At 44.1% G+C, this 25,879-nt stretch overlaps 1 protein-coding gene across 1 annotated transcript in view; it reads left to right on the top strand.

Annotated features, from left to right (window-relative positions):
- Positions 1–1,091: 1,091 nt before the first annotated feature.
- Positions 1,092–25,879, top strand: part of LOC117808137 (microtubule-associated protein 2-like) — a 28,808-nt gene continuing 4,020 nt past the window's right edge. The window contains exons 1-11 of the mRNA XM_034677667.1: positions 1,092–1,166; positions 8,725–8,790; positions 14,435–14,610; positions 15,436–15,510; positions 17,868–20,426; positions 20,602–20,799; positions 20,912–21,049; positions 21,744–21,799; positions 22,800–22,917; positions 23,117–23,167; positions 23,696–24,006. Of these exons, the coding sequence (XP_034533558.1) occupies positions 14,472–14,610; positions 15,436–15,510; positions 17,868–20,426; positions 20,602–20,799; positions 20,912–21,049; positions 21,744–21,799; positions 22,800–22,917; positions 23,117–23,167; positions 23,696–24,006 (3,645 nt within the window). The 5' untranslated portion in view covers positions 1,092–1,166; positions 8,725–8,790; positions 14,435–14,471. The remainder of the gene's footprint in view (positions 1,167–8,724; positions 8,791–14,434; positions 14,611–15,435; positions 15,511–17,867; positions 20,427–20,601; positions 20,800–20,911; positions 21,050–21,743; positions 21,800–22,799; positions 22,918–23,116; positions 23,168–23,695; positions 24,007–25,879) is intronic.

The following is a 25,879-nucleotide window of genomic DNA, read 5'->3' on the forward strand; positions in this document are numbered from 1 at the left end:
CGATTTCCATCCCTGGCTATGTGAAAGGAAAGAAGGAGTTCTGTACGGTAACTTTATGGCGAGTCTTGAGGGGAGGAATGATTACAAAGTACAAGGATAAAAACCAAACCCTCCTTAAACCCACATAATCCTAATACATGTTAATTTATCCAGCTGTCCAAGCTTGCACTCATTCATTCTTTTCCTCATCTGCAGGGCTCTAAATTCTTGTATTTATTCACAGCTCTGACAACTGTTGTACTTTGTCTGACGGATAGCTAAACACAGGAATCATTGTGAGCCTCCGGACTATAAATATATTTCATTTCATGTGGTTTGAGGCTGGAGTAAGGAGCGGGGGAATTAGGCTTTCTGCAGTCAGTGAGTGCTACTGAGTTGTGTTCTTTGGATCTGCTTGTCTGGCTTCTGCAGTCTCTCTCTCTCTCTTAGACCCCTTTTTTCCCCCTCTTTTTTCCTCTCTCTGCCTTTGTTTCAGTGCTACTGCTGCAGTGGGCCATGCCTGCAAATGAGCACAAGGACAGAGCAATTATTCAGCATGGGGGCAAGCCCAGCACCCCTCGTTTTGTACGCACACACTCATGCTACTCTCTGTCATGTTCAAATGTGTCATGCATTCATTACGTCTGCGTTTACACAAAAGAGAAGCATTTTTATGGATCATAACACTGATAGGTAAATGAAAACTGTCTCTGATGGAGCGTTTCTCTTGGATCTTCACTCCCTCAGGGGTGCACTGGCTTCTTATCCATTTCAAACATGAATTAATGAGACTGACACATGAACACAAACATACACACACACACACACGTTCCTTCCTCCCATCCCCCCCTTTTCCATCCCTACCCAGCGCGTTACAGACACTGGTTTGGTTGCAGCGCTGGTGCAAGAGAGTCACAGAAAGGGGGGGGTGGGTGGAGATTTTTTTTATCATGAGACAGCATGCCGGTTGGCTCGGTGTGTGTGTTTTCGTGAGCTGCTTGCCGGCACGGCTCGCCGGGCGAAACAGCATCCTCTCTCTGTGTTCGTGTGCTCCCCTGTTTTCGCTCCTTTTTCTGTCTCAAGCTTTTTTTCCTCTCTTGTCTTCTCTGCAGAAGCCGCTGCCTTGCCCTCCCCTTGAGCCCTCTTCGCAGACAAAAAACGCTGGAGTGACTGCCCTTCCCCGCCAGGTAAGACGCAGTTTGTGCTTTAATTGTTTGCCTTTTAAATAATAACAAGCACTCTTGGGCCTTGTTTATTTTGTACTCTGTATTCACATTCACATCCACAGAATATCTCCTCCTATTGTCAGTAGAATCAGGGAGCAAAGAGCCATCTCCCCTTCCACTCTCCCTTTCCTCCCTGCGTATTATCTCTCATTTGTTTGCTTGACTTCTAATTACTCTCCATATTTGCTGACATTTCAAACACAATAGACTAAAAGAGCTCATATTCTGAAAAAGCCAGGGGTCTGTTTCTGTATTTTGGTGACCTATAGTATTTGTGACGTACCACTGTCTAGACATCACTGATTATTCAGCCAGGAGGATGGCACATTTCACCCTCAGAGCTGGAGTGCTGCTGTGTGTAAGAGCAAGACACATAAAAACCCTGAGACCTGTGAAGCATCATTTCAATTCGAAACAATAGGATTTGGGATATATTTGGAGGCTGAGGCCGGGGCTCTGTTGGCTTAGCGAGCCACAGCCAACAGATTGTTGGTGGTTTCTTCGTGGGAGTGACGACAAGCCAAGCGAGACCGCACGACACATTGCTGCCTGTCAGCGTACGTGTATCTGGCTGTGACAAGTTTGCTGAAGGCAGGGTTGGGTGGAGTTAAAGGGTGGATGGTTTTGATCTTAGAGTAAGCGTCTGGTCCAATACATCACCACCTGCTGAGTCCCAGACTTCACCTTCTGTTCTTTTGCTCTTTATTTTCTTTGTCCCACTTTATTTATTCCTTCCATCCCTATATTCCTCTCGTTCTGTATCCAACCTGTCGTTGACTTTTCTGAATTTGAGTCAGGCTAGTTATTACTGACCTGGGAGATAACCCTGACCAAACAGAGGATCATTGTTAACATAGAGGACATTAAGAAGTACAGCGGTCGTCATTTTGTACGTCCTCAGCACACGACTGCTTCCTAATCTGTGCTGATCTTCATTATGACTTGTCTTGTGAGTAAACACAGGATAATTTATTGACTTCTTGTCCCTTTTTCCCTCTCATATCTAAGAGAATCCTCAAATGAAAGCTTCCCATCAGACTGCGGTCAGTCGAGGTTGAAGTGAGGGAACTTTCGAGGTTTTAAGGCAGACCCTGTTGATCCTTTCCGGCTCCTAATTCATTTCTGTCAGTCTCCAGTTTCTATCTATGACACTGTGCCAGAAGCCACCAGAATGTCTGTCACATCCACATCGACGTGCCCCCCAGTTCACCTCCACCCCCCTCTCTCTCTCTCTCCATCTAACTCTGCCTCCGTCTGCCTCTCTGGTTGCTGGGCAGGGCAGCTCCAAGGCGAGCTGTCTTTTCCTGGGAACCAACTTTGGATGACATGCCATGGCGTAGGAGGAGTGGGGGCATTGAAAGGGGGCACATGTGCCCTCTGTGTCCTCATTCTTAGGGGTTACAAATGGAGTCCTGTCCCCCCCAATTGTTCCATCTCCCCCTCTTCCTCTTTTCCTCCATCCCTCTTTTATTTCTGCAGAGCTCGTGCCCTCAGAGCGAGGTCGTGTTTGGCACGGAGGCCACCAAAGCAGTCGGTTAACCAACTGTTGAGGTGCTTCCAGGGCAAAACCAGTGGGAGAGAGGGACATTGTTCAGGAGTCAACATCGCCCCTGCTTCCAACCGCTGTTTGTCAGCAAGACATTTGAATGTAATGGAGATGAATGTAGGTGTCACAGAGGTCCCAAAATGCCAAGTGTGAAAGAGACGGCCTTTGTTTGGAAGGCTTTCTCATCTTTACTTTGTCAGCTGTCTCATGAGACTCTGTATGCATCTAATTATTGGAGAAATACTGTTCTGTAACCGTCAAGGTATTGAATACCTATCAGTGAAGCATATATAATGAAGGTTATTCAATAGAGCAAAGTACATGAGAGAGGGACAGTCAGTGGAGTTAACACTACCCTCCACTTTGACAGAATGCCCTTAAGAGTCTGTTGAGAAGTGATACTTGATGGCTGTGCGGCTGGATGTCAGAGTAATGAGATGACTAACATGAAGTGAGCCAAAGAGACACATGCAGATGAAAAAAAACAGACAAATTTTTAGTATCGTCCACATTCTTGAGAAGTCCAGAGCTGTAAATACGTAGCCTGCAGCCTCCCTTTCGGACGGCGTTGTGCTTTCGTGTTGATTGATGAATGTGTGTGTGATACTCTGAAGCCACTCAGAAACATACATGCATATGAATACAGACCAGTTCTCCCACCTGTCTCTGCTTTTAAGTGCAGCTGTCACCTCGGGGGCACAAAAACCTGCACCTGGTCCTGCCTGGTTTACATAACGCTGCAAGGGAAAGTTCTGCTCGCATGTGTTTGAGCTTGTAGGTTATGTGAGGGGCAAGAATGTTGGGTAACCAGGCCTAAATATTTAGCTTGAATTACTTTATTTTGAAAGAGAGAGAGAGAGAGAGAATCGGTGTCTAAACCTACTAAACTCCATCCATTCTCCCCGAAGCTTCAGTTTTTAGCCCATGAGATGACAAATCATCTCTGGATGAGCAGACTTCAGAGTGACATGACTTGCAGGAGAAATACACAAAACATAGGTCTCCCTTACCTTTTAGTATTTCTGTTCATCCCTCTGTCATTTCTTAAATGTTGTCCTTAAACTTTATATTTGGAACTCGCTTACAGAAAATTAGGACAGGGTTTGTAAATCCCCAAAGTTCCCAGTAAAGATGATTCTATAATCAAAGAACACTAGCTTCTTTATAAGTTGAATTTTAAGCTTCTAGGATGATAAATTTCCCAATTTTGAACGGTTATCTCTGCAGCTGAAACTATTTCTTTTCAGAAGTTTACTCGAATTGATTCACTGGAACTCCTCCAATTCATCACGGTCTCAATTATTGTCGACACAGAGACAAATAACGTTCCTGGAAACTGTTATTTAGGATTTCATGTCTGCTCTTTGACAAAGAGATGGGCATAGCTGCGCCAGTATTGCAACCAAGGCATAATACAAATATCTCTATGCCTTCTTTATTATTAAAATATTGAATATAGAAAGAACTCTTCCAACATCATCCTCCACTGACACAAATATGAAAGCTGTAGCACGTCAGCTAACGTCATAATGTCGGATTTTAAAGAGGATTTGTTGTATGTTTGCATACTCTCAGATCAGCACGTCTGTTGAGGGCAAACAACTTTGAATGCAGCTAAATTACAACAGTAAAAAATGTTATAAAGCAACATAATGGTGATTATGTTTTCCGTTCACGTAATGAGGAAACATTGGCGTGTAATTGATCTGGTAATATGCAGAGTATTTGAGTGTTAATGGGCAATAAGCTCTGTTTAATCTCCAGCCAAAATAAATGCAATATCCTCTCACAGTTAGCACAGTGGATCTGTGTTTTGGTTGTGTTCAGGCGCTGATTATGATATATTTCATAGCAGTAAAAATCTGTTTTATCTCTCTTCAAACTGTTACTCCAATCACATCTGTGGTTGGTCTATTATCTTCCTCTAGATTAATTTTCCAGCCTCTCTCCCAGCAGATTTTGGCTCATTAGATGTCCTCGTCTGAACAAAGTGTCGTGTAGAGAGCGAGCTCCTGTCCTTTTCTCCCTCTCTCTTCCTCCGTCCACCTGTGAGATTGCCGTGGAGGCCTCTGCAGAACAAAGGAGGGTCAGGAGTTGGTGTGCGAGTCGTGATTAAGAGGAGATGAAGTGAATCATGGATGCCATTACTCAGAATTGCAAAGATGATGAGGAGCTATAAACGCTTAACACCACCTCTGCTGATTGATCTTATCTGTTAATCTTCTCAGATGATGTCTAAAGGAAACATTTATAAATGCAGATTTTAGTCCAAAAACTTCCTTTAATATTCCTCACCTTGACTCCACTCCTCCCGGCTTTGATCTATTAAACATGTGCGTGTTTGTGTGTATTTATTCAGAGGCCTGCAGTGGCCTGAGGTAGTGGGTGGGCGTGTGTTTGTGTGTGTGTGTGTGTGGGAAAAGAAGAAGGCTGTCTGTGTGAATTATAGATGAGGAAATGGGGGGCGAGCGCCAACTTAGACAGGGATGCTCAGAGGAGATGCTCCACCGAATGTAGAGGCCGGTCCCCCCGGGTTGGACCTGAACACTGTCCGAACAAACCCAAGCAGCTTGAACCACAGCACTGCTGGCTTTGACAGTGTGATGTTTGGCTCAGTGTGTTCTCCCTTTTGTGTTTCTTCTGGTGTGAAAATGATTGATATTGAGGTTTGTTCAGTAGAAGTCCTGCAGGATGAGCTGGATGAGATCAATACGGCAGAATTAAAGGATTGCCTCTAATGCAGAGAGAGCTGCTCAATAAAACTGAACCCAATAATGCTCCAAAAATCTTTCCATGATGTTCCTCTTTATCTCTCTCTCATCTCTCGCTCATTGCGACAAAGTTTAGGAGGGTTTATCGGCCTTTTAACCCATGGCTGAGATTAGGATTCATTTCCTGTTCGTCTCTTTTTGATGAAGTCAAATCTGTGGATTAGGTCAGTCTTTGACCTCCTTACCCTCTTTCCAATATTCTTGACTTTTCCTTGACTCTGTCTTTTCTGTCTCTGCGTTCTCGTTGACCCATTTGGCCCTTCCTTCCTCCCTGGAGAGACATGGAGGTCAGGCGGGGAAGAAAAAGCATCAACTGTGATTGGCTCTTTTCTGGGGACTCGAGACAAATCGCTTCAAATCTTTTGCTATCAACCAAAAGTATCCTCATTTAGTCCTGGAGGAGTCGCAATTAATGACTTTGGAGTTGACACATTATCATCAAACAAGTCAGGGAGTCACATGAGCAGTCAACAATAAACAGACAGAAGAAGAAGAAGTCATTTGGTAGCAGTGATTACATAGAAGGAATTGTTTTCATTAATCCATTATTTCCCTCCATTTGCAGTAAATTTGCTTCTTGTTTTGGATAGAAATCACGAGTTCCACATGTTAATGACTTTCTAACGAGAGATAAAAACATTGTCCCTCTCTCAGGGCATGAACGGATTATCATTGCTTTGCAGAGCTTCATAACAAGAAGGCCACAAGCTGTGTGAGCGAGGAACTATAACTGTGACGGTTAAAAAAACTCAATGAGTCTGTTCCTGTCACACTACTATATTTTTCTCCTCACATGTCTCTGCACATCCACCCCCCTCTTCTTGTCTCTTTGTTTGTCTAAGCTAAACTTCCCTGACTGGCCCCAAGAAGAGATATTACCGCCTGTCTGACCTTATTTTCTCTCCCTCTCTGTGTGTATCTTACTATATTCCTCCCTCCTCACTTCCTGTGGCTCAGTCTATAATGTCAACTGTTTCCCTCTCTGCACGTGTCTTCCTTCCTCTATAAATACTTACAGATGACAAATTAGAGGATGAACTTTTACAAATGTGACAAGAAATAACAACCAGGATCTGTTGAAGAGGTTTTGCACGAATTAATCCATCTTTTGAGGGAACAAGTAAAGCGAAGACAAGCTGCAGCCGACTGTCTCTTTTAAAGCTCCAGTGGGGAGTTTTTCACTGATAATGAAAAGGAAAAAAGTCCTTAAACTTAGAGGACAAATCAGCAAAGAGATAAAGATGGGGGGCAAAATCAACTCAAAGAAATGTTCCTCACATGAGTTAAGGAGTAGATTTTAAACCTTGGGTATATAAGTCATTAAAAACACGTTTAACGCTCCATCTGTCATAAAGAACTCACCAGAAACTTTGTCTGTACTGCTGCTAGTTCAACACACTGTACCTTTTAAAGATCTCAATGTTAAGTGTTCCCAGCCTGTGGTTAATTGGCTTGAAAATGCTAAATCACCTGTCATCTCTCTTTACAGGCGATCGCTTCTACAATTGAACATTTTTGGGAGATTATTCTGCTCGAACAGACCTTTTAATGTTGCCAAAGCTTTAATGAGGTTTAAAGCATCAAAGTCAGCCAGACCAGCATTTTGGAAAATAAGCAACTTAAATTCTTTCAATCCACCAGCATTGTTTCCATTCCTTCCCCATACTCCGGCCTCCTTCCTGTAAGCAATGTCACAGAATATTTGAAAAGCTGTCATTTCAAAAGGAGAAGAACAACATGTTGTTTCTGGAAAAAAAGAGTCATTTGATAATGATAACAATGCACAACAAGAATTCTATTGGGTTAAATTAGAAGCATGTAAGTGCGGTTATGAAAACAAGTTAATGAGAAAAGCACGACCGCAGGATCACGCTTTTACGAGTACAACAAGCAGAGAAATTAAATTTAAGTGCAACAACAAGAAAGCTTCTGCTCATTGTGATCGTGAAGAAGTCTCAGAGACCCTTTGAATAAGAAAACTCAAGGTCCACTAAGACCAGGCGATGAGCTGTAACTATTTCTGCACAGGTTTTGAGTTTAAATCTCCAAAATGAATCAAAAGTAGCAAAAATGCAGAAATCTCCTCTGCCAGAAATCTCCCAATTTCCTCTCCTTCTCCACGTTTCCTCCTGCAGACCTCTTTCTCCCTCCTCTGTAATAAATCAACCTCTTTCCTGTTCACTCTCCTCTCCTTGCGCTTCTCTTTTTCATCTTCTATCTCCGTCTTTCTGTCCAACTTCATGTTTTGGCGCCAGATCCTCATTGACCGTCCCTTCACACTGTTTTAATGTCAACAGGATTCTCTCTGTATCTTTTTTTTGTTTTACCTCCTTACAGACTCAAACGCTGGCGAGATGTATGTGCAAATCTGTCTTTCTTCATGGCTGACTTAAGCCTTAACTCATCCCCTGGCTCAGCCCCAACGCACCAATCCAAGAATTTGACAAAATCTCAAAAACAGCTCACTCGTGGAGTCTGTTTTTTTCTTGCAAGCAGATGACACTTCACTTCTTATCACTTGTTTCTGAAAAATAATCACTTTCTTTCTTTGCTTTGGAGGCCTTGGAAGCTACCCAGCTAACCTCTATTCTGTTTTCCACTTTGTTTCAGAACATAATTTGACATTTGGACACATTTTTGTTCTTTTTTATGTGCAAATACAGCCAGTCACTGATTAGCACAACCAAGCACAAGAAAGGAAATTGTTCACCTGGCTCTGTCCACAATAAATCAGCTTAAAATGAATCAAAATTCATAACACAGCCCCGCGATGACACCCCTCACAGGACGAAGCATTGTCACAAGAAATGAGATTTACATGTGAATGCACACTCATGCACGGCCTCTTAAAAGATGAGATTGTCCTCGGCTTTGTTGTTGTGTACAGCTCGTCACAGGGGGCTTAGAAGAGACACATGGCCGCACAGAGGTTCGGATTAATACTGCCTGCAAACTCCAGGTGACAGAGCAAAGCTGTGTGTGCATGCAACGCTCCCGAACAGCTGTGTTTAACAGAAGGCTTTGAGATGTTCTTGTTTAAAAGTCTCTCTGAACTAACCTTGAATCAAAAGGTTTGAGCTGAGAATGGTCTGTGAACTCAGTGAGCTTCAGCTTTGTGTCCATGACCATGTGATAAAACTCTGTATTGATTTGATTCTGTTGAAGTCCTGACATGAAGTCCCTTTCTCTCTTTTTCATGCAGGTCTGAGCAGACCCCTCATCCCGGCCGTTTGTCTGTTTCATCCAGAAGTGAAGGCAGCACTTTGAGGTAGGTAAGCTTACAGTTACACAAGCACTTGTAATGATATGGCTTTTTTTATTTTGTGCACATTTGTTCTCCCTTCAAAACATGAAAAATGTTGAGAACTTAGCATTTCACCGCTTCCCTATCAAACAGACACTGTGAAGTACATAGATAGTGAAATACTTTGACCCTATTTTAAGGTAAAAGATTCAAACTTTACCAGCTACCACCAGACAACATTTAACATCTCTACAGCTTTAAAACATCATCATAGAATATGCAGCTCCCACCCTGAGGTTGTAGCTTCAGAAAAATGGACACAGTGTTGTTTTAAATTCCATATTAAACCATGAAAGTGGTTTTAGGGATCCTGTTTTGCTCGAACACAGCTTTTACAGAGCGATATTTTCATCTCACATCACTTTAACCCCCCAAAACATGTACGTCTGGACCGCTGCCAGATGGTATACTATGCTCTCCTTCTTCTCCATGACATTTCACACTCACTGTTCCCATGACTCATAGGGGCCCCGGGAGTCAGATCTAAGTGTCTGCACTCAGCCAGATGATTAGCTTGGCTCTTTGTGGATATGTAATAGTGGGGGAATTACACTCTGCAACATGTGGGAAAAAGGGAGAGAGTGGACGATGGCTTTTTTGGCGGTCAAAAATATCTCGAATGACATCAACCCCAAACACTCGTTAGGATGAAACTCCAATCTCTTGTTTTGGAGCTTTGACAGAGCGGGAGGCTGAATAATGGATTCAGTTGTACAGTAGTGTAGTAACTTCTGTGTCTATTTTCAGCTCGTTAACAATATGTTTGCTTCCAGTCTGGGAGCTCTGGGTTCAGCATTGGGAGGTGTCAATGAGAGGGTGCGTTTGTTTGCATGTGGTGCAGTTTTGAGCAGAGAGTTTGTTTAGGTGTGTAGTCTGAGTTTGAAGGGTGTGTGCAGATTGATTGATTGGTCTCTACTGCCTTTATTACTTGGTTATATGAGAAGTTGATAGAAATTGCAAACACAGAGAGCTTTGGGTTCATTCTGATAGACACTACTTTGATTTTAATGTTTTTCATTTTCATCCAGGGTCGTCTAAAGTTGATTTTGTAGCTTGTCTGAAGTTTTTGCCTTTGAAAACTATTGATGTTTCCAACCTTAATACCGCAATGAAAGCCTGAAATTTAAAAACTGTGTGGTTTTGAAATCCTCATCTATATTGCAGCTTTTGTTCCCAGCTTCTATCATTGTGTGTCATCAAAACAGTGCTAAACCAGGATACCAGCTCCCTTTGCAGCAGCAGACTAAAAGCCTTAAATTACATCACCAGTCGACCAGCCATCAGTGTATCGATGAATTTAAAAGGCTTGCTCCCATTTGTGTCAGCGCAGAGTTGTGGGACGGACCCCCTGGGGCAGCGCCTGCAGTATCTGGTGACCTATTTCAGGATCCATAACATGGTCAAAGTCCGCTCTCTGCATCCAGCATCCTCCTCTGACCCCTCCCACATCACCATGGGAACAATGACATCAGAGAGGGGCGGGGCTGATGTGTGTGTGTGTGTGCCAGGAAGCATCTACTCCTCTGATGAGATGGGAGGCTGCAAGTGAAGGGAGTGAAATACATGCAATGAGAAGGGAGTAAATCTCAGCTGGTCAGATGGAGTCTCTTTAACTTAATTCAGCTTTTAATTGTCTTTAATGAGCAAAATTAATTATGATTAGAATTAAATAATCACTCAAACCATTAAAAAACAGTCAATTAATCCCAATAAGACAATTTACTGGTTACAGAGTCTTCTTCTACTGCTGCTGCTTCATCGTCTTCCCTCTTTTATAGGCTGGTTTTAACAAAATATGAATATTTCTTTGCTGTTTTAAGACGCTTCTTGTCCTTCCTGGTATAATGTGATGGCCTTATTATGCACAAGCTTTATCTAGGTGATACATTAATTTAATTGCAAGCATTTGAAGATGTTTTAGGCATGTTAAAGTCCTGTTGAAGACTGTATCATATATTTCAGTCCCCTAATCCCAGTGCACCCATACTGCTGTTATTATGGTACTTAATCTGCAAGGCAAGAAAACATCCCTACACCTCTTATGCATATGTGTGTTTGTGTGTGTGTGCACGCAGGTAAGCCTGGCTAGTCATGCTGCTTGTGTTCACCATTTACACACTTCATTCACACTCCGTTTGCAGCGGCTCGTTATGCTTCAATCCCCCTCCCTCCATCGTGCCTTGCTGAGTCAGTGAAACATAATCCTGCTGTGGAGGAAGCTGCTGGGTCCTGGGTTGATTACAGGTCACAGCAACCTTGACTGTCATTCTTTCAGGACTAGTGTTTAGTGTGACACTCGGCCACCATTCACTGCCTCTGAGACTCTGTTTACAAAGTGTTGACTGCTGTTTGTCTGATGTTTTAGAGCAGAGTCCTGTCATTTAGTAGAATTGAAGAGGAAGGAGAATCAGGCAGGATTAGAATCATTTTCTGAATTTGCATTGAATTAATCAGACTTCTTATACTGTTAATCACTTCATCAATGATTGAAGTGTACAATTCTATACCTTGGATACAAAGCTGATCACCGGCTGACACACACTCGCAGATAAGGACTCACTTGTGCGTTCTCACAGGGGGGGGATTAAGGCCAGGTTGGCCTACTGAGACGGCCTGCCAGAGATCCCAGCCTCCCTCATAAATGGATGCTGACATTCCGATGTGAGCGCCGCTCCACAGAGGCGTGATGACTGACCCAGATCGGGGTGGGGTTGGTGGCAGGGTGAGGCGCAGATGGGGATGGGGAAGTGAGGTCGGATTAGGGACGGGGTGGGGTGGGGAAGCTGGTATTGGGAAGACGGATGCAGCGGCATGGAAGGTAGAGAGAGGTAACACCACTGGCAATGAAAGACAAAAGAAAAGGGAGGAATTTAAGGGCCCCCCCTTAGAGTCAGACAAGCCTCAGGCCTCCCTCTGCACCTTCTAGTCTTTTCTGGGAGAGATCACGCTGGCAGGTTCAATTTGAGGCATCAACGCCAAGACTTAATGAGATTTGACGTTCCTTTTTTGGACTCCTGGTGCTGTTGGTTTAACCCTTTAAGATGAGGGCAGTGTGATTGTTAGACAAGGGCTAACTGCTGGGCCTCTTGGCTTTCTGGAAACAAAGTCAAAGCTTTATTAAATCTGAGGTTTGAGATGAGAGGATGACTTCTTAGAGGTTGTCTCTGATGTGACAAGCGAACCGCAGCTGGTTGTGGGTTGTAAACATTTATGAGAGAGCTTGTAGGGTTGTTTTTTTTAGCTGTTGTCACAAAGAACATTGAAAACTTTTGCCATTTACATGTAAATGTATGCAGAAGGACTGAGTGGCAATCTTGGGTATTAAAAAATGAAGCCACTGCAAAGTGCAGTTTCTTGAATGTCCACTAGAGACTTGCACCAAAAGCCAGGGGAGCCCAATTAACACCCATATTAAAGTGCCCTTGTTTGCAGCTGAAGTTAACATGTTTAGAGGCGGGTACAAACAAAGTTATGGTTTGAATAGCTCATGTCTTTACTTGTGCACACTTTACACATGTTACAGTTTTATTACATCTATTTTAAAGCTGTAATAGCAGTCTCTTTAAAGTCTTTTTTTCCCCATAATTCACCTCTAATACAGTTAAAAGCTAACTTATATAGATTATAAAGGAGGTCAAATGGCATGTTGCTTGTCACAGATGCCAGATAAAAACAGGGGAATGTTTTGTGATTTTATAATCTGCTGGTAGGGAAGGCGTTAATATACAAAACACAGTCACTAAACCATAAAAAGTCATAATAAAGACATATTTTAGTGGAATCTGTTCCATTAGTGTGGATTTGTTTGCAGCAGGTGTTCTGTCCTTGTCTTTCTTTGTATTTAAGAGCCTCTTCATCAAATAACAACACAAAGGATTTATGTAAGCAGCCAGGGTTTATGACACTCTTTTGTAAGGACAACGCGTGAAGTGTGGCACAACATTGCCAAAACAGCAGCTGAAAGCAGGTCAATGCGATTCAAAACCAGCATCAGCACAATGTGTCTGTCGGCGGTGGCGGTGCACCGGTTTTCTTCCTTAGCAACAGCTGGGACCAGACCCGCCTCTGACTGAGCCCAGGGCTGAGATTTTCAGTCTCAGACAGTTTGGCCCAGTATATATTAGAGTGTCAGTGGGTCTCTCTCTCCTCCTCTCCTCCTCTCGTCTCTTCTTCTTCTTCTTTTTTTGTCTCGCTCTCCTCTGATCCTCGCGTCTTCCCACTGCAGCAGATATTAGCCGGGATCACTGTGAGCCTGTCGTCATGCAGCGCTGCAGGGGAAAAGATGAAGAAGAGGAGAGAGGAATGAGGAGGGGAAGCTAGAGAGAGACGAAAGAGTGGGAGATATTTCACAAAGGATTATGCTAATATTTGGGGTTTCTGTATCTTTGAATTAGAAGATAAGTTTTAAAAGAAAAGTTCTGTATAATACTCTCTCTTTGCAAAGATTTCTTCCTCTAACCATCACACTATTCACACAGCTCTCTTGCCTGAACATGTAGCTTCATGGCTGGTTAACATGAGGACCTAAAACAGAGGAATCCAACCTTAATCTAAACGTCACAAAATTCATAATGATGTTCCAGTTTACGCCAGAGAGAAGATGATTGGCTAAGAAATAATTTCCCCAGAGTTCTGGCTTTTCAGCTGCAGAAACCTGAGAAATAGAAAAGCTGTATGTTTCAGAAGAGAGATGAAAAACAACATGCAGGGAGGAGGAAGAAAAGGAGCCACGGTGACAATGCGATGATGAAATTAGCTGCAGCTGTTTGATGATAATGAAGCTATTTAGCTAGCCTGCCGAGCGAGGCAGGGCCCCCCCTGCTAATCCTGTTTAAAAAGCAACACTCTGTGTTTCCTCTGAAGGGAGAATAGGTCTCCTTTATGAGGGTACATGCTTGATTAGGTTGTAGATACTCGAGCAGAGCATACTTGATTGGGTTTTGTTATTATAACAGGCGGGAGAGAGAGAGAGAGACAGTTGCTGCTGTCCATCATGTGATGCACTTGTTTGTGTAGCTCTCTGTGTGTGAGGCAGTACTTTGTTTAGTGAGCAGGGCAAGCCGGTCAAACCCATCTGCTGGACCCCCATAAGACCTGTTCTGGTTGCCATGGTAACAGCCTCCTTATCACTGGCGAGGGGGGGAAATGAAGGGTGTGTTCAAAGGCTTTTTTTTTCCCCCTGCTGCAGTGCACCTTCACATTTTGCCTTCATGACATAATACATATGATTTATGGATCATGTTGATAGATTTAAACATGTTTGTTTCCTGGATTGATGCTCATGTTGAGCAGGTGATGCTTCATGTGTCACATTTACTGATAGTAGACGCTTTTAGAAGACACTTAAGAAGGAATGTGTCAAACATCCACTGAAGAGGTGTGCAAAAAGTAAGAATTGGTTGGTAAAATAATCTTCCTCCTGTCTTAACACGTGGATGCCGAGACAAAGACGAGTGCCGGCAGAGGAATATGTTGCATCTTACTCCCTCTGGTGGTTGATTAATGCGTCATGTTAACTCTCTTTTATAAGCATCTGCACCAACACTCTTTTTCCTGATTCGTTTGCTGCAAAACTATAATTCTGCTTCCTGTTCCTGTGCTCCCACAGGTGAAGCGTCCCCTCCCCGGTGTCCCAGCAGGCAGGCATGGCAGACGGACGGCAGCCAGACGAGCACTGGACCTCAAACGGCCAGGAGAATGGCGAGAACGGCTACTCCGCCTACAGCTCTGCCTACAGGGAGAACGGATACCACGGCGGGGCAGCTGCACACCCTGGAACGACAGGTAGGTCCACAAACACAGTGTGTGTGAGAGAGAGAGTATGTGTGTGTGTGCAGAACTGGATTAATGACATTGATTGGATGGGTCTGCAGCTCTGGGTAAATTTGATTGCCTCCATGGTGCAAAGCAAGGGCAGTCAATCCCAAAACAGATTCATGTGGACTCGTATTGAACAAAGGGCATGAGTAGTTTGCTTTGGCAGTGCTGCAAGAGCTTTAAAGATAAAGCTATGTCCCATTAAAACTTCAAGTTATGGATCATTTGCTGGTTCAGCTTACAAAAAACTATGTCCACTTCATATTCACTTTTATTAGGAATAACTTAAAAACAGAAAAACAGGGGGATAGGAAAGAGAAAGTAGGTGTTAAGAAGTTGAGAGGGGTCAAAGTGGAGAGAAATATGCTCTGATGATGTGCATGCATCTGTTGTATCACTTTTAAGATCATGCAGCGGGTTACTTTCATCAATAATTGGATTTTTCTTCAGGTTGAATCTGAATTTGAGTCTTCTATAGTATGTTTTATTATCATGTGACACCATCAGAGGTAAGTTCTCTGTCTACACCCATCTGCACTGGATATTAAGCCCAAGCTATCCTATAATCAAACCCTGGAGGAGCGTGGGATTTGCATCAACAACTCATCAAAGACACACACACACACACGAAACAGGGATTGAGTCAAACACAAAAGCGAGACCACCCACAGAGATAAGGTCCACGGTGTTATTAGTTTTTCATTTCCTTCCTCCCATCCACGTCTTGTCTCCCCTGTGTTGTCTCTCTCTCTTTCTCTCTCTCTCTCTCTCTCTCTCTCTCTCCCTTCGCAGTGGATGACTCAGCCAATTTGCCTCCCTCCCCTCCCCCCTCTCCATCCGCTGAGCAGATTGGGCCCGTGGCACAAGGTACACCTACACACACTCCTGACCGCTCAGACCATTCAGAATGAGAGAGTGAATGGTGGTGAGAGTGGTGCCAACATCTCAACAGGACAGAGTCTATTCTTCTCGTCCTTCAGGGTTTAGTTTCCACAGTCTCTCACTTCGCATGTCATTTTAATGTCCACTTCAGGGAGTCTGCAGCATGTGCAACACTGTCCTGTCTTCTTCACACACTTCTTCATTTTTAACAATAGTTTTAGAAGTACCTCTCTAACACATTATAGCATTACATCGGTGAACACACTCACACACATCCTTTAGCACAACCTGCCACTGGAGCCCTTCATCTCACCAATCTGTTTTCCCCTCAGATCATCTCCTCTGTTGTTCCTTTCTTCGGTCTGTCTATTGATTTTCTCAAGAAGTAAAACATATTTATCTTCAGCGCTTTGCTCTCAGAGAACAGCGCAGTCTGTTTTCTCACAGTTTCACTTTATGCATGTGGCATGCAATCACGAAGATGTAGATTCAGATAGTCACACTGCATGGCTCAGGGCTGCAGCCTTTTATTTATATTACACAAATAACTCTAAGATAAGCTTTGTACTTTATTCAATTTGTTCAGTCAACATATGCATTATGAAAGAAGTTCAGCAAAGACAATATATTAGTAAGATGTTTAATGATGTTTTCCTGTTTAAAGTTAATTAAAATATATGTTTTAATGTTAAGTATTGCATTAAAACTAGACTATCAGGTGCTGATTGCATCACATGCATCTCCATCAAGCTGAAAGTGTCTTGTACCACAAGTAAAGTTGTTCCGATGGCAGTATCAGAAATGTCTTTGATACTGCCTGGATGATGGTAGCTGCAGGTATTCTGTTAAATCCACTGATATGATACCAAACTCAACACAAACACTTATACTCATACTGCAGTGGTATACATGTAACTATGTAGAAGAATCAGTATCAGGAAGAAAAGGAGATATCGGAACAACTCTACTTGTAACCCACCCTGTATTACTGTCCTCCATGTCTCATCCATGTGTCCCCCCTTCCCTGATAAAGTAGAGGTTGTCAGTGAACATCAACATGAGGAAGAGGCTCCCCAAAGTTACCCCGAGGAAGTGACATATGAGCAGCCTGGAGACTTGCTCTTAGAGCAGACAGATTATTTATCAGAGCCCCAGACTTTGGGCTGCCAGCAAGCCCTGACACCCGAGGTCCTCAATGGAGGAAGTCATCCAGTTGAACACAGTCCATCACAACAAGGTGTGTGTGGTTATTTGTGTTACATACTGCTTGTGTGAGTTTACTGTACATCCTTTGTTTCTTAAAGCGTGTTCGGGTGAGTGTCCATCCACTACAAAGACTTTCCTCTCTTGATTTCTAAACTGTGATTTGTTTTCAAGCTTTTGCTGCCAACTCTCCTTGCAGTTTCTCGCTTCTTTAATCCTTCAGCTTCTGCTTCAATACCTCAAGTTGCCATGTGCAAAACTATGTGGCAGTTAAGCAGTTTGATTTTGTGCTTTTTTCATGCAAACATGACCATTTGCTTTTCATTGGAGTGACATAAAAGCACCTGATCAACCACACTGCAGTTGATCATCTCAGCCACTCTTGTATTGCCAGCTACATTGCAAATGCAAAATGTCACCGTCTGAACTGTGGAGCATTGTAGACTTGAATGTTGCTGAAACAAGTTGTCTGTATATTTCTGTGTGGGTTCTGCTGAGATATCGTGTGCAAGAGAGTGTTTCTGAGTACACCCACCTGTAGGGGTGCATCGTGAATGTATTTAAAGTCTGTTGTATTTCACTTGCTTTGAGTTTCAGTGTTTTCATTTCATGCCAAGGCAAAGGATAACTCTGTTTTCCTATTGTTCCTAAGAAAACACACTTTGGGCATTACAACCCACACTCTTTAGCAATGTACATTATCTCCATCCTTCTCTATTGGACAAGTTAATACAAAAAAATAACCTTATTCTTTTACACACACAGCCTGTTTGTACTTTAGTGGAAACTTTCAGCCTCCATTAACACAAAAATACATGAGATATGTTTCTTTATATACTTTGTCTACTGCAATAGGAATTCAATAAACTTGTACATGTATTTCTTGTCATCTAAAATCATGCAACTCATTCCTCCATTCCAGTTCTGCACGCAACCCTAGGTGCTGTGACCCCCCCCCCCCCTGTGCTGTTGTGGCCTGCTGCAAAATACACTGCGCTGTGTGTTTTGCTTGGAGAGCTACTGTATCTATGTGCAGACAGCCTCGGCTTGTGTTGGCTAGCTTTTGTGGATGCTTCCAGTAAAGCTTTACAGCTAATGTGACCTAGCACAAGGTTGTACAGTATCCTTCAAACTCACAGCCCAGCCAGAAGAAAGTGTCAGTAAAGCTACGTGCGAGTCGGCTGCCGCGAAAGAAGAGGAAATTGGAGTGGTGTCAGCGCAGCAAGAGGCGGCAGGTGAAGGGGCAGAACTTGAAGGCACAGATGTAGCCTCGATTGAACCCTCTCCGCCCTCTGTGGAAGAGAAAGATCCCTCTGAAACCTGCTCAAGTGAGAAGCAAGAAGGTCTGTTAAAAGAATCTGCAGAAAGCCATGTGGAGTCCAAAGCAAAAGAAGTAAAACAGACTTCACAGGCAGGAGAGTTATCAGATCAAAAGGAGGATGAAAGAGAGACAGATATCGCAGCAAGTGAATCAGAGACTCCTAGTGTTGAAATCAAGGTAATAAAAGAGACAGTAAATGAGGACGTCCAAGTTAAAGACGTCACAGTGGATGATCCTCAGGTGAGTGACACTCAAAGGCAAGAAGAAGTCAAGTCAAGTCCCACACCTTGCACAGAGTCTGAAGCCAAAGCAGATATTTTTCCAGATCAAGATTCAAGAGCAAAAACCTACTTTGAGACATCCTCCAAAAGCAACCAAGAGGACTCACCGCAAACCCAAAGCTATTACGAGCTCAGCACGGCAGCAGAGACACAAGCGCTTGAGGAACAGCAGGAGACGAACGCAGGAACGACTTCTTGTAAGGAGTCCACGGAACAAAGAAGCCTCTCCTTGAACGTTCTGGTTGGATCCTCTGAAGCACAGATCGAGGAGGGAGAGAAGTCAAAGGCCTCACCAGAAAGCTTGGGTCCAATCAGTGGGAGTTTTGATGAACCTGAGGTAAATCCTTCAACACCAGCAGCAGAAAGCCAAAGTCAGTCTCCTCCGGTTGTCTCCATCACCCAAACTACCACAGAGTCATCTGAGGATGTCTCCAACAAGGAGGACACGCCTTCCAATAAGCATGATTCTGGATTTGAACGTTCAGGGAGCCTCTCTGAGATGTTGGACCTGGCTGGAGCTCTGCCTTATCCGTCTCATGAGAGGAAGGAGCTTGACCACATGAGACGAAAGTCCATGCCCTGCAACGTATCCGCTCTGGTGGGAAGTTCTCTAGCCAAGCTCGCCTTGGGGGATCAAACAGTAGAGGTAATAGGAGAAAGCCCGCTTGAGGAGCTGGGCTACTGTGTCTTCAATGAGTACTCGGGACCCATGCCTTCACCTGCTGATGTACCAAGTCCTGGGGACTCCCCGCACCAGCGTTTCCCTTCTGCAGAGAGTGAAGTTGAGGAAGAACTTGAGGCCAAGGTGGTTGAAGGTGTTCAAAAAGTAATGCAGCAGCAACAAGACACTAAAGGAGTTATCCCTGAAATCACTCAAAAGACAGTGCTAGATAAGAAAGATTCACCAAAGAAGACTTCCATGATTCTTGAAAGAGCTGTCACAAGTGGAATAAAGCCGGACCGCCTAAGAATCCCGATGACTTCCACCAAAGACAGACTGACTGAGTTTCGTTTGGAGACTGGCCTACCTGGTGACATAAAGATCCAAGCAATCCCAGAGGTAGAGATTGAAAAAGACCCCTCCAGAGAGGCATCTCCAATCCCACCTGACACCTCCTTTACTTTCAGTTCGGCTGAAACTGGAATCGGGACTCCCCAGACTCCAACCACCCCTAAATCCCCAGTTGAAACCTCCCCAGAAACCAGAGTCAGTGAAGAGAGTGCCTTACAAGAGGCCAGGGCAGAAGAGAAACCAGAGTCTCAGACTGCTGATGATGAATCGACAAAGTCGGATGGGAAGGAAACCATTGAGGAAACAGAAACAGCTAACCAGCCTTCTGTAGCATCTCAGTCCTTGAAAGAGGGCACAGATAAGGGTGAGCATGGGACACCTGTGAGATTAGATAGAAATGGAAAGCAAGATGTTCAACTTTTAAGCCCTGAGAAGCCCGTAAAATTAAAGTTACACCAAGTTCCTCTGGATAAAGCGTCACCAAAGCCCACAATATCCTCCCCGGTCATCATTATACCTCAAGCACAAGTCGAGGAGGAAGGAGACGAGGATGATGATATTGAGATTGCTGAAGAGCCTCAAGAGATGATGGAGGAACCTGAAGTGCCTGCGCTTACTAAGACAGATCAAGCGATCAAAGACGGCGGGATGGGAGAGCAGAGGAAAGTCACGCTCATGGTAGAGGATCAGTTGGTGGATGAAGATCCCAAATCTGGAGCTGAAGAGTGGAGTCACAGCGCACAGAACAGTGACGGGGAGCCGGCGACGGACAGTTCACACTTGTCGCCATGCTCGGATCACGATCAACCAGCTGAAGGTAGTAGAAATGAGGAGATGAGAGAGGATGAAGTAGCAGAGGACGTTCCCAAGGTGGAACAGAAAGACCAAACTAAAGAGGAGGTTTGTTCAGATAAGGTACTTGAAGAGAAAAAAGAGGAAGCCAAAGAAGAAGAGGAGAGATTAGGTAAGGCAGAACAAGAGAAAGACATAGAGATCGGTCAGGAGATGGAGGAGGCAGCTAACGATGAAACCACCATGGATGTCTCCGTCCTAGACACAGACAGTGGCTGGATGGACTCACAAGGTACCAAGAACTTGTAATTTAATAAACTGACTGTATATCAAACATTTATTCAAAGCTAAACTAGCTTTAAAAAAAAAATCACTGTTAGTAAATGTCATGTCTTTGTCTCAAGCTAGCTGCTTGCCTAGCTCTGAGTATGGAGAGTTAGTCCTCTTTTAATCCCTCTCCACTGCAGATGATGACAAAAGTATCATGACAGAGCAAATCGAAGCCCTTCCTCAGATCCAGGGTCCTACCAGTACTCCTGTGGTGGACAAACCCGCTAAACGGGCTCCTGGCAGAGGAAGGGGCCGCCCTGGTACGGCTGAGAGCAAAGGGTTCCGCAAAGTACCCATCCATCACCCACCAAGAGAGGAGATGAAGAAGAAAAAAGGTTCCAATTCTGTACTCTAAAAGTGAAACATAATCTGCTATGCACTCTGTTTATTCTTAAATGTAACCAAGGTGTACTTGTTGGTATAATCCTGTCTCTCCTCCTTTGCTAGTAGCCATGAGGAGGGCTGACCAGAATAAGGTGTCAGCCCTCCAAAGTCGTTCCCCGTCTCGAAAGATTGTAGCCAAAGCGGCGGCCAGACATCCTAGGCCTGCTCTGCTTCACGGCTCTGCTAGACGCAAGGCCACAGGTGAACACTCTTCACCAGAGACCGGTGCTGTGGATAGAGAGAGTGCAACTTTAATTTAATCTGCTTAACTAGACTGTAAGCTGCCAATCATGTAATAATATGAAACCAAAATTCCACTGCAGATTGGATCAGAGACATTTAAAGGTTCTGCATCTGTGCTCTCTCTATTGATGGCCTTTTGATGAATCAAGGAGGTGCAATGTAGCTGGCAAACATCATGTGCTGCTCACTCATATTCAACACGTCATGTTCAGTCTTTGATTTTATAACTCCTCTGCTTCGGCATATTTATTCTTTACTTGTTTTTCTTCATTTTATTTGTGTCAAACATGGAGGGTTCTGCTCCTGCTTGGCTTCATATTCGTGTTTCTTTCTGCTCACTGTCGCCTCTGCAAACTATGATTACAACTCAGTGACAGAAAGCTGAATGTCTCTTGCATGTTGAAGGTTGTTTTTTTGTTCAGCTGGTATAAAAGGGGGTTCACAAATGTTAAAGAGTGACTGACTAAAACTTGGTGCTTGATTAACATGTGCACAATCTGAATGCTGCAACACAATGCAGAAACACTTTCAACCTTTGGAGTGTTCAGAGTGAAGGTTTGGATGTGTGTGTGTTTTTGTGAGAGTACAGACGACTGATTGTCTCCCCTTGCTGGTTTATTACGGTCATTACAGCTGGATTCTTTCTTCACAGGGATGGAGAGCCATCAGCCCCTCAGTGTGGCCCACCAGTCCAGGGAGAGGACCACTGTGAGTATTATCAGCCGTGTGTTTATCATTAGGATGTTTTGGGGTTTGCTCAACAGTTTCTGCATGCGTGCATGTTTGATTTTATTTCCCTGTTGCGTTTTCCTTTCTTCCTGCATGCTCGCCTCTTTCCTTCTGCCAGAGAAAATCTGTGAGTACAGAAATATAATAAAAGTACTCAGACAGAGATATGTGCAAGTTTTATTATTCTGCAAGAACATTCCTGCACTTCTGCAGAAGGTCAAAGAGCCTCTCATGAATAACTTGAATTCCATCTTTCATTTTTCACCTCCTACCTCTCATGACAGTTTCTTCTTTGTTAAGCCCACTGCTCTCTTTAAGTTTCATCTTTTCATTCATGCCCTTGATTCACACATCATCTTTGTACACCATCAAAGTCTTGTATTCAGATGAGAACTAACAAATATACAAATGTAGTTCATCCTCACTTCATCCTTTCTCACACCTCTCCATCTATTTTTTCACCCCACCTCTCTTCCTTCACCTCACCCCTCCATCCTGCATCTGCATGCTGCCCCGCCTCATGTCCTGGCGTTTCGGTGCAGAGCCCCACACGGGCCGTTCTGTTAAAGATGGCAGTTCAGCGCCGGGCAGCTGAGTACCCGCCCCCCCGGCCCGGCTCTGCTTGTAGCATTAAAGGGAAGCCTCTGGTAGAGGTGGAGCTCAGTGGGGTCCGCCCCTCCTCTGCATGCGCACGCCAGGCCCCACAAAACAGTTCGAAGAAGGTAAAGTAGGAGGGAATAAAACAGGGATGATAGGCAGGTAGAGGCAATCAGCAGACGATGTCAAGGAGGGGACTGATCAATGACTGAACTGTGACCAGGCAGGAACCAAACACAGACTAAACAAAGACCTAACAATGACCAGGACATGACCAAACCATGATCAGCTATCAACCAGGTTGGGACCAGGCGAGGACTATGGATGCTTCATGTGTCTGAGATCATTTCCTGACATTTTGTGTGTTTGTGTGTCCATTCAGGAGAGAGCATACCGCAGTCCAGAGAAGAGGTCGTCCCTGCCCAGGCCTGCCAAGTCTCTGACACGCCACATCCCTGCTGCTGAACAGGAAGACAACAGCACCCCCTCCAGGCCGACCTGTAAGAATGCACACATATACAAACCAGACAGTTTAACTCTCTTGCACTTGAATTAACAACTCTCCTCGATCAGGGGTTTTCTTCAACCACATGTTTGATTTTCACTCCCACCTCCTTGCACTGCTTGCCTTTTTTCTTCTTTGCTCCTGATTTCTTTTTTCCTCCTTGTCCTTTTTTTTTTGCTTTTCAACTCTCAAAGCGTTCCAGTCCAGAGCGGACAGCAGGACTGGGAGAGCCCCTGGTATGGCAGGTAGAAAACCTAGTAGCCCTAGAGTCATTACACCCTTCCCATCAACATATATGAGTGTTTGTATTAGTGTGAAAAGCTCCACAGCTGGCCCAAGTTTCTCCCTTTTGGTTGGATGCTGCACCCAGTTTTATTAAGAGAGTAAAAGCCAGTATCCATAGCATAAGGTCCCCTTCCCTGGATTTGATTCAGGAGCTTAACTCCTATTTGGTTGTGCTCCAGTCTCCCAGCAACAAGCCACCAGTGTTCATGAATCCAGCTGCCTGTGTGTGCTCACACTCCTTGTTGAACCTGGGTTGTTTGTTTTGTGGAAACTGAGTGGATTCAGTGCCAACAGTGCAGCTTTCCTTACCACTATCGTTAGAACCAGATGAAGGATCATGCACTCCAATCCATCTGTTGCTCTTGTATTTGTCTCTATTCCTGTCCTCTCTCCTCCCATCTGTCTGTTATTTCTGTGTCCAACCAGGGTTTCCCTCCTTCTGTCTCCTCATCATTGTACTCTCCCTCTCTCTCTCTCCCTCCATAAAGGCTCAGAATCGGCACGTTCCCGATCCGTCCGCAGCGGAGCCTCCACCCCAGGCTCCACGGCCGTCACGCCCGGCACACCCCCCAGTTACTCCTGCCGCACCCCCGGTTCACGCACCCCCGGCAGCCACACGCCCAAGTCCTTCAGCGTCCTCCAGGAGAAGAGGGTGGCCGTGATCAGAACCCCGCCCAAGTCTCCATCCTCGGCTCAACGGCAGCTGAAGGTCCTCAATCAGCCCCTGCCTGACCTGAAGAATGTAAAGTCCAAGATCGGGTCCACCTCCAACCTCAAGCACCAGCCGAAAGGCGGACAGGTAAAATAAAAACGCAGACATTTAGATATTTTTAAAAATAGCACAGATTTATTTTAACATTTACTGACTAAAGAAGTCCTTTAAACTTCTAATGTGTCATGCATTTATCTAGTTCTGCCACAAGGGGGCAGCAAAGACAAAGTTATGCACACTCCTCAATGCACTACATATTAAAGTTGCCTGAAAAAGACAAAAATAGTTATTTTGATGTATTTGCATCAAGTCTCTGCTTCACATAAACACAGTATGGAGTGCAAACAGTGCATAAAGCACTGTGATTTTATTGCACACATGTCTTCTCTCAAAATATGGGATCATAATCAAAAGTAGCTGATGTGAATATAACCTGTTTCTTCTCCTGTCTTTGTATTTCTGTGTAAAAATGTCATAAACTGCTCCAAAATCTCTCCTCACATCTTCTCACTCACTGCCTGCCTCTAAAACCTCGCCGTCTCTTCCTCTGGCTGTCCTCTCCCTGTCTGCTGTCAGTCCGAATGAACCGTCACCAGCTACCTCCAGCCTCTTCCCCCTGACTTCCCCTTTTGTCATCCGTCTCCTTACCTTTCCTTAAAATCCCTCCCTGTTTGAAGAAGGATGCAAAATAAGCCACATGTATGAGAAGCAGAGTGAAAGCAGCTCCCCCTTTTAGAATATTCCTCTCAAGGTGAAGTCAACCTGCAGAATAATTCACCCTGGGGATGTGCTCTCGTCTTCACTGTGTAGAGTTTCCTTCCAGCTCTGAGTATTAATAATTTCAGGGAGTCTGAATTACTTATTGGGGAGCAGCTTCAAGAGGGGAACATGGAGATATATCACCTAAAATCACTTTGTTTCTGTTTCTAACAAAACATTTAAATGCTAGATCTAAAAAAAAAAACAGAGCTCCGTCTGCAGGGTGAAATAAAAGATGCGTGACTGACTTTTAGAGGTGCAGAATATTTTACTTGAAGCAACAGACAGTTAAAAACGTCCCTGGAGTGTAACAGAGGGGAGACTTGAATTAACCTCTGTGATCCATGGAGGAGTCCTTTTCTTTTCTCCCGCTCCTCTTTCGTCTTTAGGGATGAATGTGACATAGGGGCAGAAATTTTTAATGAAGCTGGGTGACGCACGGCTTGAAAGCGAAGCACGGAAGGCTTTGTGAGGGGCAGTCTGTTTCACGGTCTGTGTCACACTGAGAGAGTCTTTCATGTCGGGCCAGGGAGCTGATTTTTGAAATGATTTCACCAAGTAGAAAAGGAAAATGTCACAGATATTTTAATATGTATTCATGCTAGTCTGTTGAGTCCAAAGTCTTACTTTTCATTGCAAACACACAGATCCTATTGCATTTTTTTAATGGTTGTAGTATCTCAAACTCATACCTAACCAGGGACGGGTTGCAAATGAGCCATGGCTAGACACCTCTATGCCTGGCATCTACTTTATACTCCATCAATCATGTTTCCTGCATTTTCCCCTGATAGTTAAAAAAATAAAAAAATAAGTATGAATTTATCATCCAATGTAAACAGTATCTAATAAATAATTAAGTAGGTTTCTTGCCAATAATGATATTTAGATCAGTTTTCTATCCATCACTGACTTGATAAACGTCTTCAGCTCTGAGTGTCTCCATTCTTTGATGGTTTTGTGTGTTGTCATTGTCTGACCTTGCAGCTGTCTGTGCTTCAACAGCTGCAGAGGAGAGAGCAGGCAGGGTAGGAACAGCAGAGAGTAAGAAAGGAGTGTGTGCGTCAATGTGTGTAAGTGTGTGTGCAGGTAAGAGGAAAAGCTGTCAAGAGAATCCAGGTCAGGTCACAGGAGACGGAGGCTCACTGTCAGGGCTGTTGTGTGTTTTCCTTTGAACCTTTTTGTTCTCCTCGTTTTCTGA

The sequence above is a fragment of the Notolabrus celidotus genome, chromosome 24, assembly GCF_009762535.1.
Source record: "Notolabrus celidotus isolate fNotCel1 chromosome 24, fNotCel1.pri, whole genome shotgun sequence".
In the NCBI taxonomy this organism is placed as follows: Eukaryota; Metazoa; Chordata; class Actinopteri; order Labriformes; family Labridae; genus Notolabrus; species Notolabrus celidotus.